Source organism: Euphorbia lathyris, chromosome 5 (assembly GCF_963576675.1).
Source record: "Euphorbia lathyris chromosome 5, ddEupLath1.1, whole genome shotgun sequence".
In the NCBI taxonomy this organism is placed as follows: domain Eukaryota; kingdom Viridiplantae; phylum Streptophyta; class Magnoliopsida; order Malpighiales; family Euphorbiaceae; genus Euphorbia; species Euphorbia lathyris.
In genome coordinates, this window is record NC_088914.1 from 79,014,914 (window position 1) to 79,026,799 (window position 11,886).

General features: G+C 31.8%; 1 protein-coding gene across 2 annotated transcripts; it reads left to right on the forward strand.

Annotated features, from left to right (window-relative positions):
• Positions 1-7,161: 7,161 nt before the first annotated feature.
• LOC136230383 (LOB domain-containing protein 36-like) lies at positions 7,162-9,706 on the forward strand. Of its 2 annotated transcripts, XR_010689362.1 has the most exons (3): positions 7,162-7,284; positions 7,727-8,783; positions 9,461-9,706. XR_010689362.1 is itself a non-coding variant. In XM_066019437.1 (2 exons), exon 2 carries the CDS (start codon positions 7,736-7,738, stop codon positions 8,705-8,707), a length of 972 nt encoding a protein of 323 aa, XP_065875509.1. In that variant the 5' UTR covers positions 7,162-7,284; positions 7,727-7,735; the 3' UTR covers positions 8,708-8,926. The 2 variants fall into 2 exon arrangements, 1 of the variants encoding a protein (XP_065875509.1); XM_066019437.1 differs by lacking the exon at positions 9,461-9,706 and having other exon boundaries at positions 7,727-8,926.
• Positions 9,707-11,886: the final 2,180 nt, after the last annotated feature.

Genomic DNA, 11,886 nt, shown 5'->3' on the forward strand with positions numbered 1-11,886 from the left:
TGATCAAGCCATTACGCTGACCAAATTTCTACGCAAGTTCTACAAGCAAAAAGCAAAGCAAATCTTACACTACATTTCATATATTTGTGTAAAAGTCTAGAGTGATTATTCAATCATCTAAGGTGTCGTAGCAATCATTGTTTAGGACAAACACTTATCATTTCTAGAGATTAGAAAGGAGAGGCTGAGTACTCGGTTATAGTACTCAGCGAGAGATTAGAATTGAGTAGAGGTATAGAGGAAGGTGCTCTTGTTATACTCAGTTGCTAAGATTGTAAAAGATTTGAGGCTCTACCTTTAAAGAGCTCAGTAGAGGATTCGAAATCTCGAAACGTGTTCCGGGGACAGGACGTAGGCTTAGAAGAAGCCGAACCTGGATAAATCTGCTGAGTAACGTATTTCTTACCTTAAACTCCTTATATATATTGCTTGCTTAAATAACCAAAAACTGACCAAGTAAAGAGGTCAAGCTGAGTTGTGCGCATCGAACACCTGAGCTCAGGAATAGACTTTAAGTGATATCTCCTGACTCAAGTCAAGAAACTGACCTAGTCACCAGTTGACTATGCCAGTATCTTACTGATTACTCAGCGCCGCTGTTAAAACATTTTCTCTTAAGAAAAGAAGTCTGCCCTAAGAATTTAAAAAGTTTAAATAGTTCCTAACCCCCCCCTTGGAACTATACTTGTAACGTTATAAGGGATCAACAAGTAGATGGTTAATGTTTAGTAGAATTGTTTGTGTTTAGTGTTTTTTGTTTGTTTGTCGGGCTTTGAGTCTTCCCCGTCTACCAAACAAAAAAAAAAACTTTAATTTTACATATTTTAATTGGAAGATTATCTATCTAAGGGTGTCTAATAAGTTTCGAACCCAAAAATCGGATAAAACATAAAAAAAAATATTAACATGGTTTATTTTTGTGAGAAATTTTAGCTATTACGATTTTTATATATTGAATTAATAATTGGATGTTTCTCTCAAAAAAATAATTTAATGTCGTATATCTTAATTAATGAAATATTAATATTATATAATTAATTAATATTTTCAATTATTTATTTGTATAAAATTCATGCACCTTTAATGATAAATTATATAAAAAAATATAAAGATAAATTATTATTTTTTATAATTTTTTTTATTTCATCAAGAACTTTCAGGTGGATGTACGTTCGGATTCGAATTCGAAATCTAAATTAAACGATTTGAGACTCTTAACCACACAATCCAATCTTAATTGGTTAAATTTTAAACTTTAAATATATAACGTGATATCAAATCATTAAATCACTATTTAAATAGTATAATTTATCGAACATATAATGAAAAAATATTTATTTCATCCTATTTTTGTCTAATTTCTCGTCTCGAGGACATGTTTGGACTTCTTATATTTTACTTAAATAATTTATCAAATTTTTATATAGAAATTTCGCATAAAAATAAGAGTTAATTACAAATAACTATCATATGGTTTGACCGATTTGCGATGTGGTACCTATGGTTTTTTTTTTTTTTGCAAACATGACATCATGGTTGCCACCGTTACACAAATAAAGGAGACTCGCAGAATTCTGTTAAAAAACTGACGTGGCACATAGGTAATTTAGGAAATTTGATTTTTAATTTTTTTTAGTTTTTTCTCTCTCTCACTCCTTCTCTCTTCTCCATCGATCTCTTCTCCATTGATCTCTTCTTCTCATTTCTTCTTCTTCTCCTTTCTTTTCTTTTCTTCTTCTTCTTCCTCCTTTCTTTTTCATCTCCTCTCTATTTTTTTTTAATTTTTGGTAAATTCCAGAATTCTAGAATTAATTCTGGAATTCCAAAAAATTCCTAGAATTCTAGTGAAATTCCGGAATTCTGGAATTTATAGAATAAAAACAAAAAAAAAAGAAGATGGGGAAGAAGAAGAAGAAGAGAAAGGAAGAAGAAGAAATGGGGAAGAAGAAGAAGAAAAAGAAATGAGGAAGAAGAGAAAAAAGGAAGAAGAAGACGAAGGAGAAGTGGACATGGTGAAATGGATACAGAAGAGAGAAGAAGAAAAGAAAAGAAAAGAGAGAGAGAGAAAATCGATACTGAGGAGGAGGAAGAAGAAGGGAGGAGGGGAGAGAGAGAGAGAAAAGTCAACAAAAAAAGTAAAAAAAAAAAGTCAAACAAAATTGTTTCCGAAAATACCCCTGCGATTTAACAGTCAAACATCCGTTTCCTTGATTTTGCTAACGGTGACAACCACGAGGTCCTATTTGCAAAAAAAAAAAAAAATACCACAGGTACCACATCGCAAATCGGCCAAACCAAATGGTAGTTATTTGTAATTAACCCTAAAAATAATTGAAGATTATAGATATAATGGTAAATTTCAAATAAAACCCCTGTGGTTTCACTAATTTTCAGATAAAGGACTGTGGTTTACTTTTTGTCAAAAGGAGGACTGAAGTTTTCAACTTTAGCAAAATAAGGACTTTTTCGATTGATACTATTAAAATCACCCTGAACGACTTAAAAAATGACATATTTTAAGAACTACTAATATTTTAAGCAACTTTAGTTCTTCAACTTTTTTATTTCGAGATTATTTAGATGATGTTTGGTAAAGAGAAAGAAAGTTAATGTTTAGAGAGAGGAATTTCTAAAAAAGATGATTTTGTAAAATCGAAAATGTAGTTTCATAGAAAATATGATATTGAACAACTTTAATTCTTGAAAATTTTCATTTTCAGGTCGTTAAAGATAGTTTTAATAGCATTATTAAAAGTGCGAAACCTCAATCCTCATTTTAACAAAAAGTAAACCACAGTCCTTTATCTGAAAATTAGTGAAACCACATGGGTTTTATTTGAAATTTACCCTAGATATAATTATATAGAATTTTCACATATAAATAATTGATTATAGTTAGTTTAAATAGTTAAGAGCAGTTTTCAAAAAGAAAATAATAATTAAGAACCTTAGGACCCGTTTGTTTTATCTAGTGTTTGTATGTTTGCTGTTACGGTTTGTTGTTGCTGTTACGGTTTGCTGTTTGAAAAATCTGCTTTTCCAAAAAGCAGAGATTCTCTGCTTTTGTAAAAAGCTGCTTTTTGGGTTTAAAAGGCAAATAGGAGATCACTAACCAAACACCCAATACTGCTTTTCAGATGTAAAAGGCAAATATGATGTCAGTAACCAAACACCTAAAACTCTCCCTTTTGAAGTGAAAAGACAAAAAAAAAATATGAAAATGAGCAAACAAACACCCCTTAAATAGTTTAGAAATTTCAAATTTGAAAACTAGTACCTATCCGCTTAAAAAGATTCTGGTTTTTTTTTTGTTCGTAAGTGTATCCATCGCCGACAGCAGTAGCTATTCACTTTCACAGGCTTAAAAAGATTTTATGATTACCCTCCACAGAGTAATTTGATAATTTGTAAAAAGAAAATAGATATAAATATACTTATTAATATTATTGGAAAGATTTCAGAATTTCCAAGATAAATTAATATGTAGAAACCAATGTTTGATTTTGAATATAATATCTAAAATCGCTAGTTATGGTCAAAATTTCAAAAAGATCACTTCATTCATGATCACGTCTAAATGCATTAGTTTCGAGTTGCGTCTAAATTTGAATGCTTTCTTCAAGGAAATACATATGATTAATAAATTATTTTTTGCTGAATTTTTAAAATCTGGTTATAATTTCATGAACTTGTATAAAATATCAACATAACCCTTTCAATTTATTTAAAATATAATTAATTAATCACTCAGTTTAAACAGTTTAATAAGTGTCAATTAGAGTCTATTTGCTCTATACTGTATATTTCCATTCGTCAAAACCTGAAACCGACTATACTATCGAATTCAGAAACCCCAAAACCTCCCTATGTCTGTTTGGCCTTGATTTTTTACAAACTACTCGAAATATTTTTAAGGTTTTATCTGTGACTTTTAATTTATTTTTGGATGTATAAAATAAATGATATTGAATTAATTAGGTTTCTGTAAATGTTTTTAATGTGTAAATATTATTTATAAGTACCTAAAAAATTACTTAAATTAAAATTAAATTACAGAAATATAAAACTTTTTTCAAATTCTAAAATTCAATTTATCGAGACCCGTCTTTAATTAAAAGTATTTTTTAATAAGAGATTATTATACTTTTTTAATTTTCAGATATTTAAAATATCTTTTTAATATATTTGAATAAATGTGTAATTAAAAATAATTATTAGAAATTTATTCTAATTCATTGATTATTAATTTATGATAGATAATCAAATATTATTTTTTAAAATTTATATATTGTCTGTTGTGTATAAATATATGACTATAGTCAGTTTGTAAATATGGTGTAACCAATATAATCATACATACATATAATCTGGAAAATTGTTTTTATCGCGAGTCATATATTCCTCAAAGAAATGGATTTAAGTTGGTTTTTGATTCCCAAAAATTTTAGTTTATTACATGATCTTTCTCTTTTTGTCGGTATCTTGCCAGTTATGGTCGCCACTGCGAGGATTCCAATCCTTGCTCGTTTTTCCCACCAATATGCAAGATTGAGCCAAATGGAATGGAACACAAGGAGGTGTTTCTTAAGTAAACATACTGGAATGATATTGAGACAATTATTCGTCATTTAGAGTCGTTGCATGCTTAGATGCAAGAATGCATTTGGGTAGGTTGTTTACATAGAGGGTACGACGAGCATGACCAATTCATGCGATTCCGCGAATCATTGGAACATGAGAAGATTAAGAGTATCTTAGATGCAACATAAGAAAGTTATTACGATTTTGGAAGGCACTGTTTGTTAATTTATAATTATAAAGATTTGATTTTGTTAAAATTAAAAATTACATATATAACTTCACATTTGACCAGTACACATGAATCAATTAAATTTTACTTACAATTTTATCTGTTAGAAATATAATTAATTTTTATTTTTAAATTTTTTAATATATATATTAGTTGGACGGGCCAGATTGAGCTTGGGAAATCATTTTTTTAATCCAACCCAGCCCGATCCGAGTCTGATGTGAATATAATGCAAGTTGAGCTGGGCTTGGACAATATAAATATATGGAAAACCCGATTAGACCAGATCCAAATCCGGTCCAATCCAGCCTATGAACATATCTACTTAAAAGATTAAGGGCCTAATCCACAAAAATGAATTGATTAGAATATGAATACATAAATATAGGAGTATATATATTATAAAAACAAATAAAACGAAACTTATAATAACTTTATTTTTATTAGTTTGTGTGGAAATGAAAAATAGATGTAAAATAGTGGTGAAGGTCTTAGTCTAGTGGTTGAGAGCTTACATATGCCTTGGGAGGTCATGGGTTCGAATCACATCCGAGTCTGGTGGGGATTTTTATTTCTTTAATGTAAGCGCATTGCGCAAATTTTTTAAAAAAGAAAAATAGATGTAAAATAAATAAATGTCCACCAGATTGCAAGTATAGGCTACTATAAGCATCTCCAATAGAAAATGTCTAAAAAAGTGACAGCTGATGTGACATCAGGTTTGATAACTTTTAAAGGGTGTCCACTATTGGAGTGATTGTGAGTGCTAAGAAAAGTTACCAATTTTTGGCAACCTCTCGGCAACCTTGTTTATTATATTTTTTAATATAAAATATGTGGTCCCTCTCCTATAAATAATAAAATCTGGATCTTTTTATATTTAATATTTATAATAAAATAATAATTTATAGTATTATAATAGCAACTTTTCAAGCAACCTCTATTGAAGCATTTTTTAAGTAAAAGTTGTCAAAAGTGATGTGGATGAAAGAGACAATAAAATATTATATTTTAAAATTATGTGTTAAGTTTTGACACTCTTTTAAACATCCTGTATTGGAGATGCTCTAATACTCATTGGAATAAAATTTCAATGACAACAGTAAAGTAGATCTAGATACAAATTAAATTTAATTGACAATTATCAAAGACATTACTATATTATTTATTTCTTATATATGTCTGTGCAAAATATATACTATTATTTCTGGGAATTGTTAATCAGCACATGGTTATCAAAATTTAATTAAATATATTATATATGTAAAATCTATGAGCCAAAACCACATTTATTGTAAAGAAAAATTAGAAAGTTAATTTAAAGAAAGATAACTAAAATTGACATTCCAGCTAAGCTAAGGTGCACTATAGATTTCTTTTTATAGTTAATTTTTTTTTTATGGAATAAGATGTAAAAATACCCATAACGTGTTAACCAAAAGCAATATTATTTCTAACCTTAGAAATCGTACAATGAAGGATTTAAGGTCACGCTGTTGAATCAATATGGCTCCTCTATCTAATTCACAATCCTCTAGAAAAAAAATTATACAAGCGTCCGTTTGTTTCTATTTTTTGGAATTGCTTTTTGTTTTTTAGGTTTAAGTATCCGTTTGTTTTCATTTTTTGAAACTATTTTTTGTCTTTCAATACTAAATAAGAGATATAAAGTTTTTGGTTAAATTTCTGTTTTTTTTGTAGAACAACTGATATCAAATGCCTATAAGTAACAGCAATAGCAAACTGCAAACAGAAACCGCTGAAATAAACTAGCTCCAAATAAAAATTCGAAACAGTTGCTTTTTAAACAAAAATCAACTAATATATGTTATCTATCTGTAGTAGCAAATAGCTAACAGCAACAACAAACATGCACAGCTAAAAACAAACGTGTCGTTAACTGAGACAATTTGGTGTGCTTTTATAATTTTAAACACTAAAATACTAATGGTGGTGAAGCTCTTAGCCTAGTGGTTAAGAGTTTACCTATGCCTTGGGAGGTCATGGGTTCGAATCACATCCGGATCTAGTGGGGATTTTTCTTTCTTCTTTAATGTAAGCGCATTGCGCAAAATTTAAAAAAAAAAACACTAAAATACTAATAATATTTTGTGGTATACATTTGTAAAAAAAATATTTTATATTTTAAATTTTAAATTAGTAAGTCTAAATTATAAATTTTTAGGAGTGGATCAGATGGGCCTGCCGGGCCCATGCAAAACCGTAAAGAGAATTTGGAATGTATTGGAGAAAATTATTTATACTCAAACTTCCCAACTATCTCTTGCTATTTTAGTCCGAAGATTCAGGGATTGTGTGATTTTTGATTTTTGATCTTGATTTTCGAAATTAGGAATTTGGATCTTGATTTTTTGAATTTGTAGGAAGTTAGAACGATGATGATTACAGAAGCAATCTTTGTATGCGCAAAAGCACACCATTATTTCTAACTCTTCTTCTCTAATAATCTCTCAGTATGTTCTCACTCCGATCTTGCTTTTGTTCTTATCGATTTCATCTTTTTCTTGAACTGCGATTGCTTTTTTCATTTGATTATGAGTTTGATTTTGCAAAACCTCTTTTAATTTTCTCGTCTTGATTATTAGTACCGAACAGAAAAGATTAACTTAGAATCATCAGAATGCAACTTTCTCATTATGTTTCTCACTTTTAATTAATCTCTCAGTATTTTCTCACTTTGATCTTTCTTCAAACACTTGTTCTGCAATCGATCGATCGCTTTTTTTTATTTGATTATCAGTCCAGGAAAGAAAGGAATCGGAATGCAACTTTTCTCACTTTTCGATGTTTGCGTTTAATAATATAGAAATAGTGTGCGTCGAGATTGTGAATTTCCAGTTTCCATTCATATTTAGATCTCGTCTGGTTTTTAACTATCGTTTTTCTTGTTTACAGATTACGACAATGTCAGCGCCCAATTCTCCATGTGCAGCCTGCAAATTTCTCCGGCGAAAATGCACACAGGAATGCGTTTTTGCACCCTATTTTCCACCTGATCAGCCGCAAAAATTCGCCAATGTTCACAGAGTATTCGGAGCCAGTAACGTATCAAAACTTCTCAACGAACTCAACACCACACAGCGCGAAGATGCAGTCAATTCTCTTGCTTATGAAGCGGAAGCTCGTCTCCGAGACCCGGTTTATGGCTGTGTTGGTTTAATTTCAATCCTTCAACACAGGCTGAAAGAAATCCAAACAGATCTTTTCTCTGCAAAAGAACAACTCGCTCAGTATATTGGTCCTCAAGCTTTGCTTCCTCCCCAATTGCAAACCCCAGCCTATTTGACGCAACAACAACATCTGATGGCTAATAATCCATCTTCCTCTATGATGGTACATAACAATGCTTTGCCCTTAATGGGAAACTCTAGTACCCATGAACTCGGCAGCAGCAGCGGCAGTGGCAGCGGAGGGCAACAGTTTCTGCTTGGGGATTCTGATCAGCAGCGGCGGTTTCAGGCCCAGCAGCAACAGCAACAAGTGTTTCATGCGCAAAGAATGGCAGCAGAACAACAGGAGATGATGGCTAGAGCTTATGAACAGAAGCAGGATCAGATTTTTAATAGAGATTTTCAAGTTACAGTTGCTTCAAATATGTCTCCTTCTTTAGGTTTAGGAAATTTTGATTCCTCGAATTACAACATTCAAGCTCAACAAATAGATCATAATCAGCATCAACATCGGCATCAACATCAACATCATCAGATTAATCCAGCTGGCCATCCTCATCAAGAACAACAACAGCTTCAGGCGGAGCTTTTTCTTCATCCTCATCAGCAGCAGCGGCCTCATCAGACGCTGATTCAGCCTCTGCAAATATCTCAACCACGCCCTTCTGGAAGTGATGACGCTGGACCTGTAGGGTCATCTTGTTGATGCTAGCTATTTTCATATAGCTTTTCCATACTGATTCTAATTCCTTAAAGCAACATTTCCAATTCAATCTATCTAGGTACGTACATCAATTATCACTGTAAAAGCTTAGCATTTATCACTACTTTCCATGGTTTTAGTTGAAATCTGCTTTGTTTTTTCACAAATAGGTAATGATTTGTCTGTTTCTACCATAATTCCATTACTCTTTATTGCATTTGGGACAAAGGGTTGCTTTTGGTATACAAAATTATTGTCTTTCACTCCTGTGACATATCTCCTTTGTCAAATATGCCTATCTATAGCTTTACTCAGCTGACCTCAGCAATATGGAAGCCTATTTTGCTAGGGTAAATTACATCTAGGCCCCTCAACTCTCATAGGTGATTGTGAGATTGTTAACTTATCTTAGTTCAAAGCATAGATCACACACAGAATCAAGGAATTAAGGGTCTAAGATTGGAAATTTTAGGTATCTAATCAAAATTTTAGGTATCAATTGAGAGTTATCAAAACGTGATAAATTATTGATACCTTAACTTCGATTTGGACTAAATTAACTGAGCCCGTATGGCATTAACTCATCCCATATAGCTTGAGAGGCCATATTTTACCCTTAATTCCAGAATTAAGGGCATCATAGAAGCATTCTTGAAGGGAATAAAGAATGAATAAGAAGTATGAGGGACAGATAAGAAATATGAGAAAAGGGGAAGCATATCCTGTAGAATGATAATCCTTGTCTGTTCTGTGCAGGTCATAGTTGTCAGAGAGTGATGAACATATGTAGGGAGAGAAAGAGGAGAAGTGAGATCTGAAGTCAAATCAAGCATTGTTTAGTTAGGGGTTTGAAGAATAGAAGAAGGGTCAGATCAGATCAGGTCACTTTTTATGGGAAGAAGATAGATAATATTTTGATATTCGAGTACAGCTTTTTGTTTTTCCTTCTTTGGATAGATAGATGGGTTGCCTTTTGTTGAATAATCAACGTATTTCATTCTTTTTTTCTTTCATTTGACATATAAAATAGCAAGTTTTATTAAAACCAATGGTTAATATTATAAGAGTCCAACTATTATCCAGCAGAAAAAAAGAATTTAAAGTTGATCTACCAATTATATGAACCAAATAGTCATCATTACGTACTGTAAAAGATAATTGCAGAATTGAGAATCATTCTCAATTATTTATTATTGTTATAGTCAAAGTCAAGTGTTTCCGTTTTTTTTTTTATATAACATAAGGTTTTGGTGGGGATAAAACTCTGTTCGGTAAATAGCGATTAGTAGGGCTGTAATCGAGCCGAGCCGAGCTTTAGCATGTTCAAGCTCGGCTCGCTATAAAATTAACGAACTTGAACTCGAGCCGAGCTTGCTATAAAATTAACGAGCCGAGTCCGAGCCGAGCTTTGGCTTGCTCAACGAGCTTGAGCCGAGCTTTGAGCTTGTTTCGAACTCAAAATCCTCTTTTGGACTTGATGATTAAGAAAATTATCTAACCATGAATTGTTTGTGAGTAAATTGTTAATTATATTTGTGAAGTTTGCTCGCAAATAACTCTTTAATTGTGTACATAAATAAGCTCACAAGCAAAGTTCGTGAATAAATAAACAAGATACTTACAAATAGTTTGTCTATTACTCATTTATTATGTTTGTGAACGAACTCATCTAATAGTAAATAAAATAATATTAAGTTTAGATATTTGTGAACTAACACAAAACTATATAGTTTTTTACAAAACTAAAATTTGTTCATAAATGTTCTAATCGAGTCTGCTCGCGAGCTTTCGAGCCGAGCTTTGTCCTGCTCAAGTTTGGCTCGTTTACGAACCGAGCTAGTAAATCGTGTTCACGAGCGGCTCGTTTACAAATCGAGCCGAACTTTTATCGAGCCGATCACCGAGCTGCTCATGAGCGGCTCTGTTCATTTACAGCCCTAGCGATTAGCCATCTAAATTGGTAAAGCTTTTATTAGGCGAAGGTATTAATTAGAAGTAAAAATAAAAAAAATGTAATAATAAGTTAATTGAAAAAAATTTATAAAACCAATTTTTTTCAAAATTAGTTTTTTTGGATCCAATAAACTATTTCAAACCTATATTTATTCTAGTCAACTTTTTAGCAAACAGGTATAAATCTCCACCTTCTCTAAAGTGGTTCAAAAAGCTCTTTACGAAACGAATAACCCGTCAAACCCGTCAGGGTCCGGAGCGCTATCAGGATCCATATTGAAAACTGTTTGTTTGATCTCTGTAGCGGACGGTTTTGCCAGTAACGCGTCATTTTCCTCTACAATCACCATGTTAGGAATCACGTCATTCACCGGTCTATGATTAATATTGACGCATCTAAAGAGTTCAAAGAAATAATTAATAACATGAGAAGTTACCTTGGCGCCCGCCTCGTGCACCATATGTTATCATGGTTCATTGGAAAGCTCTCTCCTTTGACTGGATTAAAGTAAATACTGACAGGTCGGCTTTTGGTGCTCCGGGTGCAACAGGAAGTGGGAGTATTTTTCGAAACTGTAGAGGTTTTCCTCTTGGTATGTTCTCTTTTCCGATCCTTCTCTTTTGCATGCTCAGATATAAATCTTGTGATTCTTAGTCATCTCTCTAAAAATAATATAAACAATTAGCTTTTAGTGATTTGAAGAGTGACGAAGACATATCATCTGGAATAAAAAGTGACAAGTTTTTTGTGGGAGGGACATGGATGGGGACACTCAAATTGGGACAACAGGTTTTCTCCCATATCATCTCCAACAATACTTATTATATCCAATATTTATTTATTATTTTATTATTAAAATTAATAAGTATTGATATATTTCCAATAGTAAGTAAGAGGTGAGAGACTATTAAATAATAAATTATTAATAAAAAATGAAATAAAAAAGCACTAGAAGCTCCTCAATAATAAAGAGAATGGAAATGCTTTTTGAGTTAGTTTTTAACTCTCTCCCTCTTTAAATTTTAACTTAAAAGCTCAACTAAAAGATGGTTGGAGATACTTTTAAATTCAAACCTCTCAAGCAGAAATACAATGAGGCGTTTGTTTACCTACTTTTCATATCCTGTTGTCTTTGCGCTTTCAATGGTAGATTTTAGGTGTTTGGTTAGAGGATCTCTAATGGTTGGACACTCTAACCATTGACACGTCATCATTTGACACTATTACA